The sequence below is a fragment of the Microcebus murinus genome, chromosome 10, assembly GCF_040939455.1.
Source record: "Microcebus murinus isolate Inina chromosome 10, M.murinus_Inina_mat1.0, whole genome shotgun sequence".
In the NCBI taxonomy this organism is placed as follows: domain Eukaryota; kingdom Metazoa; phylum Chordata; class Mammalia; order Primates; family Cheirogaleidae; genus Microcebus; species Microcebus murinus.
The window spans coordinates 841,508-866,709 of record NC_134113.1 but is presented as its reverse complement, the minus strand read 5'-3'; the positions used below and the strand labels follow the sequence as shown (position 1 = coordinate 866,709).

The window sequence follows — 25,202 nt, the reverse complement described above, 5'->3', positions numbered from 1 at the left end:
TCCGCGCGAGCCGCCTCATTTCCTCCGGGCACGGAGGCCGCACCGCGTGGCCGCTTCCAGCGCCTCGTGGCCGGCGGCCGCCCGCGCCAGGAAGCCCGATCGCCTCAGCCTCAAGGGCTCAGTGCCCGGCACGCGGCGGGCGGGCCGGGGTCCCCGCCACGGGGCGAGGCGCTCCGCGGCCGGGCAGCCGCCGACGCCGGAGCTACAGGAAGACGCCGCGTGGACCCCGCCAGCCCTCCGGCGCGCTGCGCCTGCGTGGTTTGCCAACCGGACCAGGGGCGGGGCCGGCGCGCGGATGGCGCCTGCGCGGGCCCGCCCGGCCCCGCCCCCTGAGCGCTCCGCGGCGCTCCGGCCTCAGGAGCCCGTCCGGCCGGCCCCCGACTAGGGCGCGGCGCGTGCGCGGGGACTGCGCCTGCGCGCGCCGGCCCCGCCCCTCGCGCCGGCCCCGCCCCGCGCCGCGCGGGGCCCTGGGAGGGGCGCAGCGTCCGGCGGCGTCGCGGGCGGCGGGCGGCGGGGCCGGGAGGGGCCGGGCGGACAAAGCCGCGGCTAATGAATGGGCGTCCGCCCGCGCCGTCCGTCGTGCGCAGCCGGGCGGGAGCCGCGCGCCCCAGGCCGGGCGCGGAGGTGAGTGCGCGGCCGGCGCCGCCGCGCCCCGCCGCCCCCGCCGCCGCGTCCCCGCGTCCCGCGTCCCGCCGGGCGGACCGCGCCGGGCCGGGCCGGGCCGCTATTGTCTGCGCGGGCCGGGGTCCCCGCGGACGCGGGTCCGCTGACAGCTGGCGGCGGCCGCGCTGACAGGACGCCCGAGTGGCCCCAAGTCGGCGCGGCCCGCGGCGGCCCCACGTGCCGGGCGGCTCCGGGCGGGCCGGGTCGGGGCCGTCCCCCTCGCGTCAGCGCCGGCCGAGCCCCCGGGTCCGCGCGCCCTGTCAGTCGCGGTCCGTCCCGGGAAGAGGCCGGCCGGGACCGCGGCGCCGGGGACGCGAGTTCGGCGCCGCGCGCGTGGAGCTTGGGGCGGCCGCGCGTGTGTCCCGGCGGGACCGTCCGATCGCGTGAAGAAGGAAGAGACGCACGTTGCCAGTCACAGTTCCCGGGGTGTTTCCCCACCCGGGTGAGCCTGCCCCGCTTGCGTCTCCCCCTTTGTCCTTCCCGCGCGACCCGCACCGCCTCAGTCCCCTCAGAGTCGCCCACGCCCCGGGCTCCGGGAGGTTCTCGCAGGACCCGTGCGCCCCTCGGGGAAGCGCGTCCCCGCCACCCCGGGCCGCCGCGAGAAGCTGCTGTGGGTGTCCTGGTGTTTGTAAAAAGGGAAGTTATTTGTTTTGAAGTTAACTCTGATCGGATTAAGTGCATAGTTTTAGAAAATCCACTTTAGACCTTAACGGTGAGTCCAGTCTGCCAAAGCTAAGGGCATCCTCGTGACTTCTTGCATGGAAATATTAACTTCTGATGTTTTCTCTGCGTGCGGTTGGTTGATGGTAAGATGAAGAGACTAGGAAGGATTTAGTTGGAGTTTTTGGGTTTTTTTTTAAAAAAAAAAGCGCTACGAAATTAAGCCAGGTTTCGATCATACATGAATTTCAGTTGCTAAACGGAGTTATCTTGCGAGAGCAAAGTTTACAGGACTCGCCAGTCTGAGGGTTGCCAGTAGGATGTTCATACGACGATGCACACTTCTGCAGTCCTTAAACAGGTTGTATCTGCTTACCATAATTTGCTTTTTCTCAGGAAAAGATCTAGCACAAGTTAAGAGACGTTCTGTGAATATTCAAAAAGTTTCAAAGGCTCAATCTTTTGGGCAGAGGACACCATCAATCTCCTATATTGAAAGAAAGTTAGTCCTCTTAATAGGGGGTAACAGTCCTCCTGCCCTCTGTTCTGGTTAATTCCTGAATAAGGTGGTTGATGTTTTTGGATGTGAAAACTATGTTCTTTAATGTCAGCCACATCCCCTGCTCCCATACGCAGTGAGCAACTCAAGCTGTTGTGAAGAATGCCCCCACACCTTGGGGAATGGTGGTGTTGTTTTGTTTTGTATTTTAAGTATACAGTAGGAACATTTAACACTTCTAAAAGGTATTTCTCCATGCCTAATGATTTGATATAAAAATCAAACCCATCATACATTCCCCTGGAGAATGGTTTTGAGTAAATTATTAGGGGAGTTGATTGACTTCTGTGTATGGAGCTGATATGCAATATTTATGTAGTGAAAGAAACGTGTGGGTTTCAGATCCCGGGTGGGCATAGACTTTGGAGTGAGGAACGCTGGGAAGTGCAGCCCTGGGCGCGTGAGGGGCAGTAAGTGACTGTGGTCCGGGCTGTCCTTCTCTTCACTTTGTGCACTTTTTTCTTTGCTTGGCTTCAGCTACTTCAGTTTCTATTTCTAGTCCGATTCCCTTCTCCTTTGCTGTGATGCTGGTTTTGCAAGGAGGGAGCAGGCGAAGCTGCTGGGCCCAGCTGGGCCAGGCCCCGGAGTAGAGGCCAGGCTAGCTCTGCCTTGGCCAGCATTCTGTTTCCTTCTGTGTGTTTCTGCACATAGCCGTTCAGAGAGTTAGTGACTGTCATTACTTTTGATTTTCAAGTCATTTGAAATCTGAAGACCTGAGGATGCAGCTGTAGGAATCTGTAGTCTTGCTTACATCCACTGCAGAGGCGGTCAGGGCGCCTTCAGCCCGTAGCATCCTTCAGCATCCTGGTTCTGGCCTTCTGCTTTAGTGTCTGCGTCATAGCACCTTGCTCTTGTCACCGTCCCTCCGTGGCCTGGCTTTCTGCATCCCAGTCTTCCGTACCCTTCTCCTGTACCCCACCTTTCAGTGTCTTGTTTGTTCTTCATTCTGGAATACCTTAGATCCTCAGATTGCTTTTTTTTTTTTTTTTTGAGACAGTCTCACTTTGTTGTCCAGGCTAGAGTGAGTGCCGTGGCGTCAGCCTAGCTCACAGCAACCTCAAACTCCTGGGCTCAAGCTATCCTCCTGCCTCAGCCTCCCGAGTAGCTGGGACCACAGGCATGCGCCACCATGCCTGGCTAATTTTTTCTCTATATATATTAGTTGGCCAATTAATTTCCTTCTATTTATAGTAGAGATGGGGTCTCGCTCTTGCTCAGGCTGGTTTCGAACTCCTAACCTTGAGCAATCCCCCCCCCTCGGCCTCCCAGAGTGCTAGGATTACAGGCGTGAGCCAATTTGCCTGGCCTCAGATTGCTTCTTTGCTAATTATTTGATGCGTGCTTTTGGTAATTCAAATTCTGGAAGGCATTGCTAGGAATAAAACAAAATCTTTCTTATTTCTGAGGCAGGGGAGTGGGAGGGATAGAGGTGGTGAACTCTGCATGGAGCGTTCTTGTAGTTTCTGCTCGCTGGGGCAATGATGGTTGTTTTAAAAGGCCCTGGCCTTGGAGAACATAGTAGTTGCGGTGACAGTCGATGTAAACCAGAGAAAGAGGCCCAGTACATGCTCTGAGGAAAACTACTGGCAGATGAGGGCAGAGGTGATGCTCAGTAGTTTGAGAAATGTACTGGGGAAAACCTCGGAGGGAGGGCATGTTTGGGTCCCGGGGCAGCGGGGCGAAGGCCCCTGGGGGAGGCATCCTTGTGGTGCAGAGGCTGCCTTGCCAGGCGGCACAGCCTCCTGCCGCACTGCTGCACACTTGTGGGTAAAGCCTCCTCCCCAGCTCCTCAGGGATTGCTGTGGGGATTTGGTGGACATACAGCTTAAATGACATGCACTGAAGATGCTAGCCCCCGCACCTGACAAGGTGCACTCTCTGCTTCTGATCTCTCCTTCTAGGTGAAGGACTTTCAGCAGCTGTGGTATGTGTCTTTCCCAGCGAAGGCTGCATAGAATAAAAACAGCTGATACTGGCTTGAGACTGCAGGTGGGGCTGGGCCCCTCCCTGCTGGCCCTCCAGGGTGCTCTCTGTGTGAGCTGCAGCCGCCCATCATTAGTCTGGATGGGAAGACCTGACGCCTTGGCCCTGTGGACCAGCGGGCCCTGCACTCGCTCTGCCCTCCTGCCTCAGGACCTCCACGGATGGAAACCCTGAGGGGCTGGCTTCTCCCCCAAAGCTCACTTTGGGATCTCTGCTCCACCTGCTTGCGACAGAGAGAGCAGGGTCTGGAGCTGCGTGCTGTGCCAGAGAGCTCCGGTTACTATCACAGAAGCCGTGTTCCTCATCCTGTAAGTGAAAGACTCTTCCCAGCAGCTTTCAGCCACAGCTTCGATTTCAGGCCTGTCACTAGGGGGACTGCCTGTACCCCGAAGGAAAGGGTAGGTGTCGAGGGTGCTGGTGTTCAGTACAGGGGACCCACAAAAAGAGTGATCAGAACAACCCAAGCAGCCCTGGTATGTGACCCAGAACAATTCAGGGACAGAACAGGGACCAACTGACCTTAATGTGGTCTGTTTACTTGCTTTGGAATGTGCTTTGTTTCCAAGGTAGCCTTATCAGGGTTTCTAACCACATCTCATGGAAATAGCTCCGGTTCTAGGTTTCTAAAGTTTAACCCTTTGCACCTGTCTTTGGTTTTTGGCTTTGTGTTCCCTGTCTCAGTTTAGCCGAGTCCTGGATGATGGCTTTTCTTTAATGGTACAGTGGCTCTTCTTGGAATTGCTGGCTGTGAGGCAGTTGATGCTATTGCAACCCCTAGGATGTTAGCTTGGCTCTGTACTCTCAGAATGTGTTATTGAAGTTACTCTCAGGTGTAGACCAGATCTTAATTTATATCTTCAGTGGGGAACCCTGCCACCTCCCCGTTTGAACCAGGCTGGGCACCTGATTTAAGCTCTTTGATTCCTTGGGTGGACTTGACAGGTCGCTGAGAGCACGTGTGCTCCAAGTTAAACACAAATATGCTTCAGTTCTTTCAAGGCTACATTATGAGCTTTCTAACTTACAGAGTGTTGGCACTCTTCTGTGCCCTGCCCCCAGATGGATGGAGCCACCGTGACTGCCACCTGTCCGGTGCTTGCCAGACTCTTTTTGACAGAAATTGCAGATATTGAGACACTTTACCTCGGAGCATCCTTTTCTCCTAGGAAAACGGAGAAGGACATTCTTCCCAATAATCACAATCGCATCATCAGTGACATCTAAGAAATGTCAGCAACCCCTCGGTGTCATCCAGAGCCACTCAGTCCACAGTCAGATCCCTGCTGTCCCCAAAACGTCTTGGGTGGCTGTTTTTTCCGAGCCAGAATCTAGTCCAGGGCCACGGATCACAGTCGTCGTGGTGTCTCTCTGTTCCTCTGCCCCTGCGTGCGCCCTGTGATCTGGCAGCCGGAGGCTGGATTGGGTCCAGGTGGCACGTTTGGGGCACGTTTGTGTGGGTGTTGCAGTGTGCGTCGTGTTGTGCTGTTTTTGCAGCCTGTCCCTCGGGGACTGGGGTGACAGGGCACTGGCCCTTTAAACGTACTCCTGTCCCGCAGTTAGCAGGTCATCGAGGGGGGACATCGTGGGGGCAAGTGAACACCTGCTCCTGTAGCATTCCTCGTGGTGTGTGGTGTTGGTACTTCACAGAACCACGAGGCAGCAGCATACTGACTTTCCAATGCTGCTGTTTCTTCTTTTTCTGTTTCCCTCATTCATTACCTCTTTTGGTTTTTTTTTTTTTTTTTTTTTGAGACAGAGTCTCAATCTGTTGCCCAGGCTAGGGTGCCGTGGCGTCAGCCTAGTTTACAAACTCCTGGGCCCAAGCAATCCTCCTGCCTCAGCGTCCCGAGTAACTGGGACTACAGGCATCCGCCACCATGCCTGACTAATTTTTTCTATGTATTTTTAGTTGGCCAATTAATTTCTTTCTATTTTTAGTAGAGACGGGGGTCTCTCAGTCGGGCTGGTTTTGAGCTCCTGACCTTGAGCGATCCTCCCGCCTCGACCTCCCAGAGTGCTAGGATTACAGATGTGAGCCACCATGCCCGGCCCTCATTACCTCTTGAAAAGACAGGACAGCCTGGCATGGTGGTGCCTGCAGTTCCCACTACTTCTTGGGAGGCTGAGGCAGGAGGATCGCTTGAGCCCAGGAGTTGGAGGCTGTGGTGAGCTGAGATCGTGCCACTGCACTCCATCCTGGCCAACAGAGTGAGACCTGATCTCTCTTTCTTTCTTTTTTTTTTTTTTTTTGTAAAAAAAGGACAAATGCTTGATTTTTATTACTAATTTTCAGGGTAAGACAGTATGGTAGTCACTGCATCACGGCAAATGTTTTTATTTTTCTTCTTTCTTTGAATATCAAAGTGAGCTAATGGGTTTTTATTTATTCAGTATATCATAGTCTGCTCACATCTTTTGCTCTTGTTCTGTGGTGGTCAAATGTGACCACCTGGAGCCCTTCCACGCTGGCTCCTCTGTCCCCTTCACCCCGTGCATGGCTTCCGGTGCACGTGGCCTCTGCCCAGCCTCCCGGCCTCACCTTTCCAGAAGAGAGGTGCCGTCCGCCATTTCTCCAGAGTGCTCTGGTTCCTTCAGGTGCTGAAAGGCAACTCAAAACTGAGATCTAGGTATCAGATGTGTTCATTGCATTTGTCAAGTGTTGCTTATATCCTTTTGGTGGACAGAGCTAGGAAATACACTTTTTTTTTTTTTTTGAGACAGAGTCTCACTTTGTTGCCCAGGCTAGAGTGAGTGCCGTGGTGTCAGCCTAGCTCACAGCAACCTCTAACTCCTGGACTCAATTGATCCTCCTGCCTCAGCCTCCCGAGTAGCTGGGACTACAGGCATGCACCACCATGCCCGGCTAATTTTTGTATATATTTTTAGTTGGCCAATTAATTTCTTTCCATTTATAGTAGAGACGGGCTCCCGCTCTTGCTCAGGCTGGTTTCGAACTCCTGACCTGGAGCAATCCACCCGCCTCCCAGAGTGCTAGGATTATAGGCGTGAGCCACCGCGCCCAGCCTAGGAAATACACTTTTAAAACATTGTGAGTTCATACTGGCATAATCGGTACAAATTAAAAATTATATAGTTTTTTTAGTTCTTTGATTTTTAAAATTTACATCCGAATGCCTCCTTTCTACGTCTCTCCTCCTCTCCCCTCAGTCTCTGGTCCTAATTTAGGCACCCACTGTCCTAAGTGGTGATACTTTCTAAATTGGTGTAGTGCGTCCCGTCCCTGGCCTAAGGGTGGAGGTTGGAAGGAGCTGGAAGGAGCTATCATGCAACTCCTGCTACTGTGGTCCACATAAGTGGCATCAAGTGCTATGTGTTCTTTTGTGTCTGGCTTTTTTATTCCATGTCATATTTGTTGAAGTCAATGATAGCTTTCTTCATTTTGATTGCTATATGATATTTGATTCCTTGCATATATCACAGTATGTATCTAATCATGAGCCAGATTTTGGCAATATGAATACAGATTCTCTTTGATTCATGATGACATAACAGCCCTATAAACCTGTCATAAAGTTGAAAAATCATAAGTTGAACCATCATGGGTCAGGGACCGTCTGTACTGCTATGAACATTTTTTTTTTTTTTTTTTTGAGACAGAGTCTCACTCTGTTGCCTGGGCTAGAGTGCCGTGGCATCAGCCTAGCTCACAGCAACCTCCAGCTCCTGGGCTCAAGTGATCCTTCTGCCTCAGCCTCCCGAATAGCTGGGACTACAGGCATGCACCACCATGCCCAGCTGATTTTTTCTATATATATTAATTGGCCAATTAATTTCTTTCTATTTATAGTAGAGACAGAGTCTCGCTCTTATTTCAGGCTGGTCTCGAACTCTTGAGCTCAAGCAATCCTCCTGCCTCGGTCTCCCAGAGTGCTAGTATTACAGGTGTGAGCCACCGTGCCCGGCCTGCTTTGAACATTTTTGTACTTGTCTTTTACTGCATGTATGCAAGCGTTTCTCTTGGGCATGTACCTGTGAACATGTGCTATAAACTGAACGTTTGTGTCTCCCGCTAAATTCACATGTTGAAACCCCCCCCCAGAGTGGTGACACTAGGAGATGAGGCCTTTGAGAGATGATTAGGTGATGAGGGCAGGCCCCTCAAGAATGGGGTTGGTGCCCTTATAGGTGGAGCCAGGCAGAGCTCTCTCGTCCCTCCCACCAGGTGAGGGCGCAGGGAAAAGGCGCCGTCTGTGAACCGCATCACACCATCGCTAGGCACTGAGTGTGCCAGCACCTTGGTCTTGGATTGCCCAGCCTCCAGAACCATGAGAAATAAATTTGTAAGCCGCCAAGTTTATGGCATTTTGTTATAGCTGCCTGAATGGACAGAGACATGGAACTGTGGCATGCTTAGGCACATGTCGTTCAGTTTTAGCGGGTGATGGCAAACTGTTCCCAGTGTGATTGTTCTGATCTGTTGCAGCTCTTCACACACACCCAGCATTGTTAGGTTAGCATTAGTGCGTGTGTGTGTGTGTGTGCGCCTAGCCATGCTACAAGGTGAATATTGTTGGGGCTTTAATTCGTATTTCCTTGATTTTTTTAATGAGGCTGAGCACCTTTCCATGTGTTTATTGATGTTTGGATAGCTTCTTTGATGAAGTGCCTGTTTAAGACTTTTGCCCTTTTTTCTAAATTCTTCTACTGTGAGGCTAGTTATTTTACCCTCTTAATGTTATTTCTCGAAGAACAGAGTTTTGTGGGATTTTCTAATGGATTTTTAACTTTCAATATGGCCTGATTTACCCATCTCCCTATTATGGTTAGTCCTGTTTTGCCCTAAATCAAGGTTATATGGATATTTTCTGTATTACATTCTTTATTATTTTGCCTTCAGCTCAACCATCTACCACCTGGAGTTGATTTTGGGGATGGTGTGAGATTGCATTGTCTCAGCACTATTTATTTAAAAGATGCTCCTTTTGCACTACTCTGCAGCATCACACCATAACACGTGTGACGTGCGCAGACGTGTGTGGGGCTGATTCTGCCCTGGTCTGTTGAGGGGCCCCTGGCACCGACACCTCAACACCTAGTCATGGTGGCTTCATCAGTGTGTTTTTAAACCTTTTTAATTTTAAAGCTGTGGTCCCAGGCCACAGACCGGTACCAGTCCGTGGCCTATTAGGGACCCAGCCTCATAGCTCCCCCGCCCCCACCCCAGTCCGTGGAAAAATTGTCTTCCATGAAACTCAGGAAGAGGAGAGGGTCAGCAGGAGGTGAGCGCGAGTGAGCATGTTTATAGCTGCTCCCCGTCACCCGTGTCACCCCTAAGAACTGGTCCCTGGTGCCACAAAGGTTGGGGACTGCTGTTTCAAAGTGTAGCACAGATACAGAAACTGAATAAAATAAATGTATAGCCTAATGAGTTATTGGAAGGCATTATAAGGTGGGTACATTTGTAACCATTGTTTGGATCAAGAAATAAAACTTTGCCTTCCACATGCCTGTTCCAGGTTCATCTCCCTCTCTGCCAACAAAAAAATTACCACCAACATTTTATGGCAGTTCTTTCTTTCCTTTCCTTTATAGTTTTATGATTGAACTGAGCACCTCTAAATATTACGTTTTACCTGTTTTCTTTTAATGACCCGTCAGTCTTACCCTGCGGGTTACATCACACACCCCTCCTCCCATGGAAGCTATTTGCTGAGGAAACTCAGTGGTTGGACTTGTGTTTCTCAGTCTAGATTTTGCTGATTGCTTTCGTCTGGTGAGGTTTAATGTGTTCCTCTACCCTCTGGTTTCCTATAAATTGTTAATTGGGTCTAGAGCAGCAGTCCCCAACCTTTTTGGCACCGAGGACCAGTTTCATGGAAGACGGTTTTTCCATGGGGCGGTGGGAGCTCTGCGGCCCGGTTCCTAACGGGTCACGGACTAGTACTGGTCTGTGGCCCAAGGATTGGGGACCACAGGTCCGGAGGCTTGTGAGATTCAGGTTTGACATCCAGTGAGACTCCTTTTCCGGGGTGCTATGTTGTTCCATCAGGAAGCACCTGATGTCTGGAGGGCCCTCTTTTTCGACGTTGGCAGCCGTTGATAGTTCGTGTTTGCGTTGGTTCGTGAGAAGTGACAACATTGTGATGTTGTTTGCGTTAGTTCGTGAGAAGTGACGTACCTGTTTGCATAAGTTTGTGAGAAGTGACAACATTGTGATGTTCTGGTTCAGTTACTGGTTCTTTGCTTATTACCTGACTTCTATTAAAGAGAAACCTCTCCTCTGCTGTTGATGTTACAGTTCATGTGGGAAACTGAAGATAAATGCTTGGTTCTTCTTTTAATTTATTTTCAAAATTATGAATCATTTTCATATCCTCCAAGGGTGATCAATTAGGAATTTTTATTTTGATATTATGAATTCATACATTTAAACATATTTAATGTGTTAAACTGTCCCAACTTTGGACAGTGAGAGCCTCTGCAAGTTGGTTCCTAGATCCTTTTGACATAATTTTAGTAGTCTTTCAGAGGTGCTTTGCTATCTGGTATGCCAAGATGTTCTAGGCTCATCTTGTATTCTTCCTGCATCAGATCTGGAATAAGCCATTTCTTCAGTCTTGGTTGTTTTGGTTTTTTTTGAGAGAGAGAGACAGGGTCTTGCCTGGGCTAGAATGCAGTGGCATCTCGAAGGTCACTGCAATCTCCAAGCCCTGGGCTCGGGCAGTCCTCTTCCTTAGCCTCCTGAGTAGCAGGGGACTACAGGTGCATGCTGTTACACCTGGCTAATTTTTCTTTTCTTTTCTTTTTCTTTTCTTTTTTTTTTTTTTTTGAGACAGTCTCACTCTGTCAACCTGAGGTGTAGAGTACAGTGACATCATCATAGCTTACTGCAGCCCCCAATTCCTGGGCTCAAGCAATCCTCCTGTCTCAGCCTCCCAAGTAGCTGGGACTACAGGCATGTACCACGACGCCCGACTAATTTTTTTATTTTTAGTAGAGATGGGGTCTCACTCTTGCTCAGGCTGCTCTCGAACTCCTGAGCTCAAACATTCCTCCCACCTTGGCCTCTCAGAGTGCTGGGATTACAGATGTGAGCCACCCCACCCAGCCTTCCTTGTGCTTATTATGAGATTAAATTTACTTTATTTTCTTTGTGATGTTTTCTTTGATAGTTGGCATAATCTAGAAGTGTTATTTATTTGAAAGTATTCTGGATTTTTCCAGATATTCTGTTGATTTCTCACTCAGTTCCTTTGTTAGAAACCCTTCTTTTATTTCAGTTCTTTTAAATGTATTGAGATGTGGTTTATCATCCAGGAAACAGTCTATCTTGGTGAGTGTTGTGTGTACACTTGTAAATAATGCATATTCTGTTGGTTGGACTGTTCAATAAATGTCAGTTACATCAACTTTGATAACAGTGTTATTTAAATCTTTACTGATTTTCTACTATTCAATTAACTGTTGAATAGGTGTGTTGAAATCTCCACCTGTAATTGTGAACTAGTCTGGTCTCCCTTTAGTTCCGTCAGTTTTGCTGCATAAATTTTGAAGGTCTGTTAATAATAAATGCACCTTGGGGATGATGTGGTGTGGTGAGTTGGCCCCATTATAATCACGTCATGTTCGTTATTACTTCTGCTGTGTTATTCTTAAATCTTCACCTGGTATTGATATAGACACTCCAGCTTTCTTTTGATTTGTATTAGGAGGGTATGCCTTCTTCTACCCTTCTATTTTTAACCTATTTTTGTCTTTATGTTTAAATTGTGTTTCTTGTAGACAGCATATGGTTAGTCTTGCTTTTTTATCTATTCTGACAATCCCTGCCTTTTTAAGACAACAGCTTTATTTGGGTATAATTGATACACAATAAATTGCACATATTTATAATGCACAGTCTGATATATATCATATATATACACACACACAAACAGCTGCTGTGAACATTTTTATATACATCTTCATATGGACGTATTTATGTATCTATAAAACCATCACCACAATCAAGAGTGTGAACACACCCACCACTCCTGAATGTTTCTTTGTGCCCTTTGTGGTCTCTCCCTTCCATCCCACACACCTGCCACTTGTCCCAGTAACCACCAATCTGCTCTTTGGTCTGGCTTCTTCCACTCTGCGTGATTGTTTTGAGATTCATCCACATTGTGTGTAATCAGTAATTCATTCTTTTTTTAATTGCTGTGTAGTAATCCATTGTATGGATATATCATAATTTGTTTTCTAGCTTTTGGATATTACATATGAAGCTGCTGTGAAAGTTGTATATAGGCTGTCATTTCTCCTGGCTAAATCATTAGGAGTGGAATGGCTGGATTATGTGGTAGATGCAAACACAGAGGACGAAGTCAGTGGAACAAACCCACAATCCAGAAATAGAGCCACACATATATGGGCAACTAATATTCGACAAAATACAAAGGCACTTAGTGGAGAAAGGATAGTCTTTTCAACAAATGGTGTTAGAATAATTAGATATCCCTGTGCAGAAAAATGAACTTGAATCCTTCAAAGATCTAAATACAAAACTATACGATTTCTAAAAGAAAACACAGGAGAAAATCTAGGTAACCTTGGGTTAGGCAAAGATTGCTTAGATAGGAGCCCAAAAGCCCAATCTGTTAAAAAAACAAATTGGTTTGAGGCCAGGAATTCGAGACCACCCTAGGCAACATAGCAGCCATAACCCTCTCTTTACAAAAGAAAATTTAAAAAATTAGCCAAACATGTTGACGTGTTCCTGTAGTTCCAGCTACTCAGGAGGCTGAGGCAAGAGGATCGCTTGAGCCCAAGAGTTTGAGGTTGCAGTGAGCTGTGATGACACCACTGCACTCCAGCCTGGGCCATAGAGTGAGACCATATCTCTTAAACAAAAATTGGTAAATTGGGCTTCAATTAAAAACTTTTACTCTTCAAAATGTACTATTAAGAGGATGAGAAGACAAACCACAAGCCCAGGAATAAATAGCTGCAAAGAATATACTTGATAAATGGCTTGTTTCCACATATATAAAGGAACTCTCAAGAATTCAATAATAAGAAAATATATAAGCCAGTGTAAACATGGGCAAAATATTTGAACAGACACTTGACCAATGAAGAGATACAAAATGGCAAATAACACATAACAAATTGTTCACTATTAGTCATTTAGGGAGTTGTAAATTAAGATCACAATAAGATACCACTACATACTATTTTATTAGGGTTTCAAATAATCCAGTTAGGGTGGGGGATGGGATGAGATACAAATGACACAGGCTTCTCCATGTGTTGATAATTGTTAAGACATAGTACTGGGCACATGAGGGTTCATTTGATATAGTTTACTGCTCTGTCTACTTTTGTAAATGCTTGAATTTTTCATAATTAAAAAAATTTTAAATCACAGACTAATATCACAAAAATAAATTTTCCTTTAAAATTTTACCCAGTCAAATCCAACAATATATAAAAAGTATAATATTCCATGACCAAGTAGGATTAATGCCAAGACTGCAAAGTTTGTTTAACATTCAAAAATAAAACAGTATAATTCACCATATTAAGAGAATAGTATCTGTTGCTTAAAACTTAGTTATAATGCCACCCCTCAAATATTTTCTTAATAGACTCAGATATGTATGTAGTATGCCCATTTCTCTACCCATTTTTTGTTCATAATTTTTTACTTTTATTTTTTAATTTAATTTAATTTATTTTGAAATGGGGTCTCACCGTGTTACCCAGGCTGTCCTTGAACTCCTGGGCCCAAGCAGTCCCTCCCACCTTGACCTCCCAAGTAGCTGGGACTCAGGTACCTGCCACCTTGCCCAACTTTTACCCTTTTTTAAAAAAATTCAGATCCAGAAAAGTCTACCCGCTTTTAAGATCTACTTATCAACATCCCCCTCTGCCTCTACATTCTGCAGTGTCATTACAACGTGTCTGTGCTTGGACTGGAATTCTAATAGTCCTTTTACTTAGTCTGGTGTACTTTATGCTTCCATTACTTCTGGAATTGTAATCTCACATATTGCCTCTCCCCCATCTCCGACCTTCGTTATTTTCTTCTTTGTGACTCTTCTCTTTCGTATTTTTCATGTTTTCTTGTCAATACTGGTTTCTCAATAATTTTCTTAGATGTGGCTTCCAGCGTGTTAATTTTTTCCAGCTGATTTTAATCAACTGCCTCCTTCATTTTGATTTTAATTCCAAAATTATGTATTTATAATTGGTTTTTAAAAATTATTTTATTGGGATATAATTCACACACCATAAAATATACCGTTAAAAAGTATATTCATAAGTTTATAGCTATCGTCACTATATAATTCCAGGACTTTTAATCACCTCGAAAAGAAACTGAATCCATTAGGAGTCACCCTCGTGCCTCTCTTGCTCTAGTTCCGGGCAACTACTAGTCACTTCTGTCTCTATGGTTTTTGCCTGTTTTGGACATTTCATATAAATTCACTCATATAGTATATGATCATCTGGTCAGTCTTCTTCCGCTTAGCTTGATGTTTCCAAGGTTCACCCATGTTGTAGCATGTATCAGAACTTTGTTCCTCTTGATGCCTGCGTGGTATGCCACTGTATGAATAAATTACATTTTTTAATCTGTTCATCAGTTGATGAACATTTGGGTGTTTTCCACTTTTTGGTCGATGTAATACTGCTGTGAATGTTCATGTAACAAGTTTTTGTATGAACATGAATTTTCATTCTCTAGGGCATGTACCTAGGAGTGGAATTGCCAGGGTGAGTCATAACTTTTATGTGTTTAATTTCTGGAGGAACCGTGAGACTGATTTCCAAAGTAGTTGTGGCATTTTACATTCCCATTAGAAGAGTATGAGGATCCCCATTTTTCCACATCTTCTTCATCAATACTTCTGTCTATCTTTTTTATTATACGCATCTTAGTGGGTATGACTTGGTATCTAATTTTGGCTTTGATTTGCATATATTTCTAATTCTAATTGTTCTGTGTGATTCTTTTCCAAATCTGGCTTCTCACTTTTTACAGTCTGTTTTTTGCTCATTTTTCTTTGTTTTTTGCATTTTATTTTTAAAAAAACTTTATATATATGCACACACATAGAATTATATGTGAAATATAGTAGGTCATTAAATATCAAATGTCCAATTTCAAATCAAAAGTGTAGTTTATTGTATCTCAAATAAGAAGCAGTATAATTAATCAAAGTATACACCTAAACTATCCACACAGTTTTGCCGTCTTAACAGTAGCTTAATCATGCCTGCAGTGCAGCCTGGAGAGTGAGTAGTGATGAAATTGGGAAAGGCATTTTCCACAGCATGTTGAGAATTGAATATTTTTCCTTGCAAGACGTGGTCCAAAGCCTGGAAGAGGTAGCAGTCAGTGGGTGCAAGGTCTGGGGAATACAGTGGGAGACGGTTTCTGAGTCCAGCTGCTGTGGTTGAGCAGTGTTTGTGTGACATGTGGTTGAGTATTGTCTTGTAAGAGGATCGGCCTGCCTCTGTTGACCGATCTCGGCTGCCTAATTGAAAGCATCCTCATCACTTCATCCAGTTGGTCGCAGTAGACATCTGCTGTAATCGACTGACCAGGTTTCATGAAGCTGTGGTGGATAATACCAGCGCTGGACCACCAGACAGACACCGTTAGCTTTCTTTGACGAACATTCGGATTTGGTCTGTGTTTTGGCACTTCATCTTTATCCAGCCACTGTGCCAAAACGCTTGTGATTGTCAAAAAGAATCCATTTTTCATCACACGTCACAATACGGGGTAGAAGTGGTTCACCTTTATGTTGCGACAGCAAAGAAAGGCAAGCTTCCGGACCATTTCTCTTCTGACGCTCGTTTAATTCATGGCAGAACTCGTCTGTCCAGCTTCTTTACCTTGCCCATCTGTTTCAAATTGTCTGATGTTGTCGGAACAGTAACGTCAAACCTTGCTGCTAACGCACGCCTAGGTTGAGGTGGATTCCTTTCCATGACAGCTTTCAGCTCACCATTCTCCACCTTGGTCTCAGGTCTCCCACGTGGCTCCTTTTCAAGATTAAAATCACCAGAATGGAACATCTCAGCCATCGATGTACTGTGCATTCATTAGCCACGTCCTTCCCAAACACTTTGTCGATATTTTGAGTTGTGTGCTGTGCATCAGTTCCACGACGGAACTAATATTCAAAAATAACACGGAATTTCGACTTAATCTGTAGTTTCACAAAAATTGCTCTTAAAAAAAAGTGAAAGATAATCATAAGCCAGAACATGCATTTGAAAGGCTGAGGATGTACCTTTGCAATAAAAATAAAACAAGATGTGTCAAAGTGAAATGTCAGAGAGATTAACTATCAAACTCAGTACTTGAGGAAACCGGACATTTCATACTTAACTTAATATATAATGTGTTAAGAAATACAATTATATATAATATATAATTATTTTATGTCTCGTATGTGTTAATTCTAGTAAGTGGAGTCTGTGGTGTTTTAAATCTGTTGTTTGTTGCTTTTGCTGACTTTCACTCATGGTGGCTTCTTTCCTTGTGCATTTAGTGATACTTTATTTTTATGCGAATTTTTTATTTTGAGTTTTTATCTGGCTGAACTTTGTGGAATTCACTATTAGGAATGCTTTCAGCTGAGCATGGTGGTTCTTGCCTGTTATCCCAGCATTCTGGGAGATAGAGGCAGGAGTGTCAACTTGAGGCCAGGAGTTTGAAACCAGGAATGCTTTCTTTCAGAAACAACCTGCATTTGTTTCTGGTGGAAGCTCACAGTTTTTATTAACCCAAGAGCACTTCATCAAGTGACCATACATCTTGCTTTGTCTCAGACAGGTTTGGCTTAAGGCTATTGTCCCCAAAATAGTTTTGTTTTTTTTTTTGAAACAGAGTCTCACTCTGTTACCCAGGCTAGAATGCTGTGGCCTCAGCCTAGCTCACAGCAGCCTCACACTCCTGGACTCAAGCAATCCTCCTGCCTCAGCCTCCCAGGTACCTGGGACTACAGGCATGCACCACCATGCCTGGCTAATTTTTTCTATATATTTTTAGTTGTCCAGCTAATTTCTTTCTATCTATTTATTTATTTATTTTAGTAGAGATGGGGTCTCGCTCTTGTTTAAGCTGGTGTCAAACTCCTGAGCTCAAACGATCCTCATGCCTTGGCCTCCCAGAGTGCTAGGATCACAGGCGCAAGCCACCACACCCGGCCCCCAAAATAGTATCCATAGCACTTCCTTTCCCTGTCAGTTACCTGGGTTTGGAAAGTAACTTATGTGGTTACTCGTTACTTTGATTCCTGCGCAGTTCGGGAGCGTGGCATCAGTGGGGCCTGGCGTTGGGCTGGCTGGGTGCTGCCCTCAGATAGCCTCTGTGTGCACAGCCGGCCATGGCCGCGCTCCATCCATCGCCACCTCCCTTTGTGTCCCTGGGAGAACTCTCCCACTTCCTGTATGCCCAGTCATACTTTAAAACTAAGTTTGTTACAAGTTTTCTAGAGTCTGGTTTTATTATAGTGAAATACTCCTGTAGTATTTGGTGCCATATTGCCACATTGGTCCCTGCTTTTATGTATTTATTTATTTAGAGACAGGGTCTCACTCTGTCACCCAGGCTAGAGTGCAGTGGCACCATCATAGCTCACTACAGCTCAAAGGATCCTCCTGCCTCAGCCTCCCCAGTATGTGGGGCTACAGGCGCACCCAGCTAACTTTTCTGTTTTTTGTAGAGATGGGGTCTCACTATGTTGCTTAGGCTGGTCTCGAACTCCTGGCCTCAAGTAATCCTCTCACCTTGGCCTCCCAAAGCACTGGGATTACAGGTGTGAACCTCCACACCTGGCTGGCACTTTTTTATCAGACTGCTCTCCTGCCCCACACGCCTCCTCATGCCTCACTGTTCCTGTTCGAGGCCCCGTCCTGCTCTGTTACCTTTCATAGCACCGTGTGCCTTCACCTCCAGCAGCTGCTGCAGTTCCGGTCTCGCGGTTCCTGGCGATTGCTGTCCCCCCGTGCCTGTCTGTGTCCATGCGGCCGTGTCCCTGCACAGGGCGGCGTCACCGAGGAAGGGGCCTTCTAAGGCGGCTTTACTCTTGCGGACTTTTATCCTTTCCTGGGTAGAGGAATCATCATCTTTTTTTATATTTGGGTTTTAGTCTGTGAATTGATGGGCAACTGGAGTTTTAAAAATTCCTGTTTTATGTGTTAGTTCTCACAGCAAGGCAGAAGGAATTGGTTTTGAGGAATTCAGCTTGGCCAATTGCAGCAGCTTCAAGTCCCTCTGGTCAACTGTTTGCCCCCGAAAGGGTGAGGGCATAAATTCCAGATGAAAATGACCTCTTTATACCATTGTGGGTTTTACTGTATATTTCCCCAGTCCTTTATGAGTAGGCCATTTGCATTTGAATTTGTATTTTTACTTTTTGCCTATTTAGCACTGGTAGGGTATTTTTATCATGTAAGTGGATTGCTGAAAGCCAGGAGACAGGGTTTTCTATTCCAGTTTTCCATTGTGGATATTTTTTCTATGCATAAGTAGGCCGATGTATCCATAACAGTGTTGATTTAAAATGTATGATTTAGCTCTGTGCTTAATTTGATTTTGTCTTTTATAGGTAATGCAAAAGGACCATGTGTGTGCTATCAAGATGGCGGGCACCCAGCCTTTACGACAAGAAACGAGTTTCCACTGCATAAGTTTTTGTCTACACCATGAAGTATTTAATAGTAGAACTCCTGGAAAGCGGTGACCACTGCTCTAAGATGATGTGTTCACATGAGCTACTTACTCTATTTCTCAGTAATATTTATGATCAGCCATATTCATAGAAGCATCCTGAAAGATGGGATTATTATGAAAAAGTGAAGATAATCTACATTTGGGGGCACAAATGAGCATTTGGATCAACTTTTTATTGGCCTAAGATGTTAATATGATGAAGCAGCCAGAATAGTTATGGTCAGTCATGGAGGATAACCTGGAAACTTGTCCCAAAGGGGACAGTGATTTTGTTTCTGATAAAATAAATTTTAAAATAGAAGAAGAAGATGATGATGATCCAACTCCTGCACACAGTCTGGAAAGAGTGGACCTTAAAAGGGAGCGAGAGGACATGAATCAGACGGACAGCAGCGATGAGCAGGCGGAGGCCAGAGAGGCGAGCTGCAACGGGAAGCCCCCTGGGAAGCACCTGCCCCCCGAGAGCGAGGATGACTACGGGTCTCTGTTCTCCCAGTACAGCAGCACGCTGTACGACGTCGCCATGGAAGCCGTGACGCAGAGCCTCCTCTGCAGCCGAAACATAAGCTCCAGGAAGAAGTCCCCGGCTTGGAAACATTTCTTTATCTCTCCTCGGGATAGCACTAAAGCAATATGTATGTACTGCATGAAAGAGTTTAGTAGGGGTAAAAACGAGAAGGACTTAAGTACAAGCTGTCTCATGAGGCACGTGCGTCGAGCACACCCCACCGTGCTCATTCAGGAAAACGGGAGCCTGTCCGCCGTGTCCTCCATCCCGTCCCCCTCGCTCCTGCTTCCGCCGCAGCCCGCAGAGGCGGGAGACCTCAGCACCATACTCTCGCCCATCAAGCTTGTCCAGAAAATGGCACCCAAGATCCCATCCCCTGATCGGATAACGGAGGAATCCGTGTCTGCGGTTTCTTCTGAGGAAGTCTCCTCCGACATATCCGGTTCTGAGAAGTACGGCCGGGAAGAAGCCCTGGTTGGGTCGTCTCCCCACCTGCCCCCTCTCCATTACGACGAAGCCACAGAGCACACGGCAGAGAAGAACCTCCCCCTGCCAAAGAGCACGTCCGGGTCCAGGAGGAGGTCTGCCGTCTGGAAGCACTTCTACCTGTCGCCCCTGGACAACTCCAAAGCCGTCTGCGTCCACTGCATGAACGAGTTCAGCCGGGGCAAGAACGGGAAGGACCTGGGCACCAGCTGCCTCATCAGGCACATGTGGCGCGCGCACCGCTCCATCGTGCTGCAGGAGAACGGCGGCGCGGGCGTCCCCGCCCTCTACTCCGCCCCGCCCACCCTCCTGCCCGCCCTGCTGTCCCCCGAGGGGGATCCAAGCTCCACGTCCTCGTCCCCAGGAAAGCCGGGCAGAGAGACCCCTTCCGCTTCTTCCTCTCCCGACCGGCTGGCGGAAGACCTGCCGTCACATCTGAGCCCCGGAGACGCGCTGCTGGAAGCCGTGTCCGTGTTGTCGTCCTCCGGTGACGTCGGGGAGGCCCCCGCGTCCTCTCCCGAGAAGCAGCCGGCCCACGGGTTGCGGCCCCGAACGTTTGAGTCCGGTGCTGTCTTCCAGCAGAACAAGAAGGTCATGAGGAGACTGAAGTCGGAAGTGTGGCATCACTTCTCGCTGGCGCCCATGGACAGCCTCAAGGCGGTGTGCAGGTACTGCAGCTGCGTCATCAGCCGCGGGAAGAAGGGCGACGTGGGCACCAGCTGTCTGATGCGGCACCTGTACAGGCGCCATCCTGAGGTCGTCGGGAGCCAGAGGGCCTTTCTGGGTGCGGGCCTGGCCAATTCTCCGTATGCCACTTTGGCTTCTGCAGAAAGTTCCTCCTCCAAACTGACTGACTCGCCAGCCATGGTCACAAAAACGAATCAGGTTATGTTTCCAGTTAATAGCAAAAAGACCTCAAAGCTGTGGAATCACTTTTCTATTTGCTCCGCAGACTCCACTAAAGTCGTGTGCTTGCACTGCGGCCGGACTATCAGCAGAGGGAAGAAGCCCACCAACCTGGGCACCAGCTGCCTCCTGAGACACCTGCAGAGGTTCCACGGCAACGTGCTGAAGACCGACGCCTCGGAGACAGCACGGCCCTCCCCCCCGGACAGGCGTGCGCCGCCGAGCACGGAGTCGTCAGGAGTTTCCTCCTTCGATGACACCAACGAGAAGTTTTATGATTCTCACCCCGTTGCCAAAAAAATCACCAGTCTCATAGCTGAAATGATCGCACTTGACCTTCAGCCATATTCCCTTGTAGACAATGTTGGCTTTAACAGGCTGCTCAAATACTTGAAACCTCAGTACTCCCTGCCCTCCCCGTCTTACTTCTCCAGGACGGCCATCCCAGGCATGTACGACAATGTGAAGCAGGTCATCATGTCGCATCTCAAGGAAGCCGAGAGTGGTGTGATCCACTTCACTTCTGGAATATGGATGAGCAGCCAGACCCGCGAGTACCTGACCCTCACGGCCCACTGGGTCTCCTTCGAGTCCTCAGCGCGCCCGCGCTGCGAGGACCACCACTGCTCGGCGCTGCTGGACGTGTCGCAGGTGGACTGCGACTACAGCGGCAACAGCATCCAGAAGCAGCTGGAGTGCTGGTGGGAGGCCTGGGTGACCTCCATCGGCCTGCAGATCGGCATCACGGTGACCGACAACCCGAGCATCGGGAAGACGCTGAACGACGGGGAGTACACGAGCGTGCAGTGCTTTAGCCACACGGTCAACCTGATCGTGAGCGAGGCCATCAAGAGCCAGAGGATGGTGCAGAACCTGCTCAGCATCGCGCGCAAGGTCTGCGAGCGGGTGCAGCGGTCGCCGCGCGCCAAGGAGAAGCTGGCGGAGCTGCAGCGGGAGTACGCGCTGCCGCAGCACCACCTCATCCAGGACGTGCCGTCCAGGTGGAACACGTCGTTCCACATGCTCGAGCGGCTCGTCGAACAGAAGCGGGCCATCAACGAGATGTCGGTGGAGTGTAACTTCAGAGAGCTGATCAGCTGCGACCAGTGGGAGGTCATGCAGTCCGTGTGCCACGCGCTGAAGCCCTTCGACGCGGCGAGCAGGGAGATGAGCGCCCACGTGTCCACCCTCAGCCAGGTCATCCCCATGATCCACATCCTCACCAGGAAGGTCGAGATGCTCTTCGGGGAGACGATGGGCATCGACACCATGCTGAAGTCCTTGAAGGAAGCCATGGTGAGCCGGCTGGCCGCCACCCTCCACGACCCCAGGTACGTCTTCGCCACGCTGCTGGACCCCCGTTACAAAGCCTCCCTGTTCACAGAGGAGGAGGCGGAGCAGTACAAGCAGGACTTAATCAGGGAACTAGAAATACTGAATTCTACCTCAGACGACACGCTTGCCTCCAACGGGCGTGCCGCAGGCTCCCCGTCGAAAGACTCGACCGGAGAGGAGAGCCTGTGGTCGCTCATGGCCAAGATGAAGAAGAAAGGTCCGAGGGAGAAGCTACCCGAGGACATGGTGCTCGCATACCTGGAGGAGGAGGTGCTGGAACACGGCTGTGACCCGCTCGCCTACTGGAACCTCAAGAAGTCGTCCTGGCCGGGGCTGTCGGCTCTGGCCGTCAGGTTTTTGGGCTGTCCCCCAAGTATCGTCCCTTCAGAAAAGCTGTTCAGCACGCCCACTGAGAACGGCAGCTTCGGCCAGTCCAGGCTCATGATGGAACATTTCGAAAAACTTATCTTTTTGAAAGTGAACCTCCCCTTAATCTACTTTCAGTATTGAAGCTCACAGCGGAGCCCCAGACTGGCGATGTCGTTGCTTCTTGGGCATCGGCGGTTGGTGCCGGGCTGCGACTCCGCCCGGGGCCGCGCGGCCTCAGACCAGGCACTCTCAGGGCCGACTCCAGCTCTCGCCGAAACTCTGCAGGTGCCTTACTCCTCCCACTCCTTCAGGCCAGGTAGCGCGGTGTGTTTTTTAAGAAGTCCGCTAGAAATAGCTTGTATTGTCCACTATGAAATACGATGACTAGGTTTTAATTCATAACTGTAAAGTTTTTTAAAAGCTGGGATTTAGTAATTTGTTTTGCTAGAACGGCAGAAAAGATGTAAATAATTTTTATTCTGTAGGCTTTTTACTCAATTATGTAAAAAAAAAAAAAAAAAACCCACAAATCAGGTACTGTATTTTAGTTAAACATTGCTTTAATTGCAACAAAGCAGCTTTTGTGGCTGTCAGATGAAATCTGTAAATAGGAGGTGGAGGTCAAGCCATCCTGACTGAGCAGTTCTTAACTGCAGGCTCTAAAGTATGTCTAGGAGTACAGAGAATATTCTGGAAGGTAACTGTTTACTGCAACAGAGACGTGGCATTTGAAAACAGAACTAAACTTCAATATATCCTGGAGTGTCAGTTACGTGGTTACTTGGTAACAAGAACTTTCCCATTTCAGGTCTTTGCGTTTAGGTTTTACATGGTCAGTTAACTCAGAGAGATCTCAACTGTTTATCATGAGCACCTTTGAAATCTGGTCTGAATTTATACATTCGCGCTCATTGTTTAGCCAGTGCATAATGTGACTTGTTCACAGCAGAGGGTCTGCTGTTTAAATCTCCACGCCTCTGATTTAGTGTCTCTGCGCTAGGAAGCTGTCTTTTAAAATGTGTGCACTGATCAAATTATGTGTAGAATTCTTTTTAGAAGAGATGGCTTATTAACAGGGAAGAAGCTGGTTATATTACAGCTGTAAGAGTATTCTTAGGTGTTTAGATTTTTTTTTATGATAGGGAAGATTCAGCCATCGCTGGGATATCTTAGAATCCCACGGACATCAGAATGAAGTATTGGTTGTCAGATTCTTTTAATAATTATGTCTTCAGAATTTTTTGCTTTATCTTAAGGTTAAGTTTCTCATTTCAAACCTATTAAATATTCTGGGTGAGACAAATCACTCACTTGCCTACGACTTTTTAGAAAAGTTACTGTTTTGTTAAAATACTGTACCTATGCTTAATCTAAAGTTGCATTGACTGTTTTAGTGTATTTATAAATGGTGAACTCAGTTTCTGAAATTAAACTTTTTGTTTGGAATTTTCTAGTGCTGGCAGACACTGGCTTTTTATTTTTAGGGTAATAAAGCAGGCACCCTCTTTGTGGGCCAATATCCAAGAACCAGACCGACGTAGCATTTGAAATTCACCCTAACCCCATGGCGGCACTGGCACAGTGGAGGTGTGATTGTCACAGCAGCCATGCTGGTCACGGTGCTGACGATGGCGGGAACTGTCCAGGTCTTGTGTCCAGAGCGAATGTTGCTCCAAGGGTGGTGCCAGAATGGAAGAGCCCAGCGAGCAGCCCAGTGGGTGGCCGCGCCCTCCCCCGCAGTTACTGCGCACTTGTCCCCTGAGACCAGTCTGTTTCTGGAGTGCTCAGGGACAGGGCCGCGGGAGGTGGATCCCACCGACCACCCGGCTCCCTCACCCGCAGCTCCATCGCAGCTCCCCTGGGGTGGGAGGGGGTGGAGGGGGGTAGGGGCAACAGTTCCTGCCCAGCCTTGGCCGTGCCGCTGCAGGACAGTATCTGGGATGGTAGCAGGCTCAGAATTCTGGGATACTGAGCTACACGACTTTTCCCTCTAGGACGAGCCGGTGTAACTCACGGGCAGAATCGTATCCAGGCAGTCTCTCAGCAGTGCAGTGCCTCCTGCTCGGGGCCTGTGCTGGCTTCTGGGACGCAGCAGCGATCGCTGTGCAGAGCCGCAGTCTAGGCCCGGGAACAGCGGCAGACTGCAGCCCCGGGCCTGGTCTGGCACTGTGCCTGTTTCCCTAAGTGAAATGTCCCTGGGATACGTAGCCATTCCTGTGCCTGTTGTCCGCCGCCACCTTCACGCTGCTCCAGTGGAATTGAGTGATCGTGGCAGAGATCACGGGGCTGAAAAGACTCACTAGCTCTTTTCAGGACACATTTGTTGGCCCCTGCGCTGGCCTGCCTTTCTGCTCAGTTTCTAAACTTCCATCCCCTGCTGCTGTTTTTAGTTAAAGTGTCCTAAGTGAGGATTGCAGATAAACACGGCCTCTCTGGAGCTGACATTAGGAAAGTCGTCCTGCCTTGTCCGATCTGTTCCTTGGGTCGGTGGACGTTTGTGGATAGCAACCGTGTTGGGCACTGAGGACATGGCCGAGCTGTCCTGTCATCCAGTGACAGTCCTGCAGGAGGACACAGGCCCAGTGCCACCAGCGTGTGTCAAGCCTCACTGCTCAATCGGGGGGCTGTGGTGCCACAAGGAGACGCCTTTGTTCTCAGCCATTCCCACCTCTGCTCTCTGTTCAGACCTCAGTTGTGAGCTGTTTGCCTCCCTGCCTCTGGGTGATATTTTGGGTAGGTTCCTTAATTTCTCAGGATTCTCTCAGATAATAAAAAGCGCTTTGTGTCAGCCTCACAACTGTCTCGTTTTGGAGTATGAAATTCCCCTTCTTTATTGTCTAAAACACTGAACTTCACTTGAAGCTAAAATCTCCTTCCCTTCCACTTCTGACTGTGAGGCAGCAGGTGGTATCAGACCAGCCCTCTCCCGAAACAGGGCCACATAAAACGCATTTTTAAGAAGAGCTTTCTGAAGACATCACAGAGTCTTCAAGGCAGCCAAGATGTGAGGGACTTGAGGGAACACGATCCTA

At 48.2% G+C, this 25,202-nt stretch overlaps 1 protein-coding gene across 2 annotated transcripts; it reads left to right on the top strand.

Moving 5' to 3' along the window:
* The first annotated feature begins 508 nt into the window (after positions 1–508).
* On the top strand, positions 509–24,023 carry ZBED4 (zinc finger BED-type containing 4). Of its 2 annotated transcripts, none has more exons than XM_076006902.1 (2): positions 509–624; positions 18,442–24,023. In XM_076006902.1, exon 2 carries the CDS (start codon positions 18,793–18,795, stop codon positions 22,309–22,311), a length of 3,519 nt encoding a protein of 1,172 aa, XP_075863017.1. In that variant the 5' UTR covers positions 509–624; positions 18,442–18,792; the 3' UTR covers positions 22,312–24,023. The 2 variants fall into 2 exon arrangements, with proteins under 2 accessions (XP_075863017.1, XP_012645038.1); XM_012789584.3 differs by lacking the exon at positions 509–624 and adding an exon at positions 895–1,105.
* Positions 24,024–25,202: the final 1,179 nt, after the last annotated feature.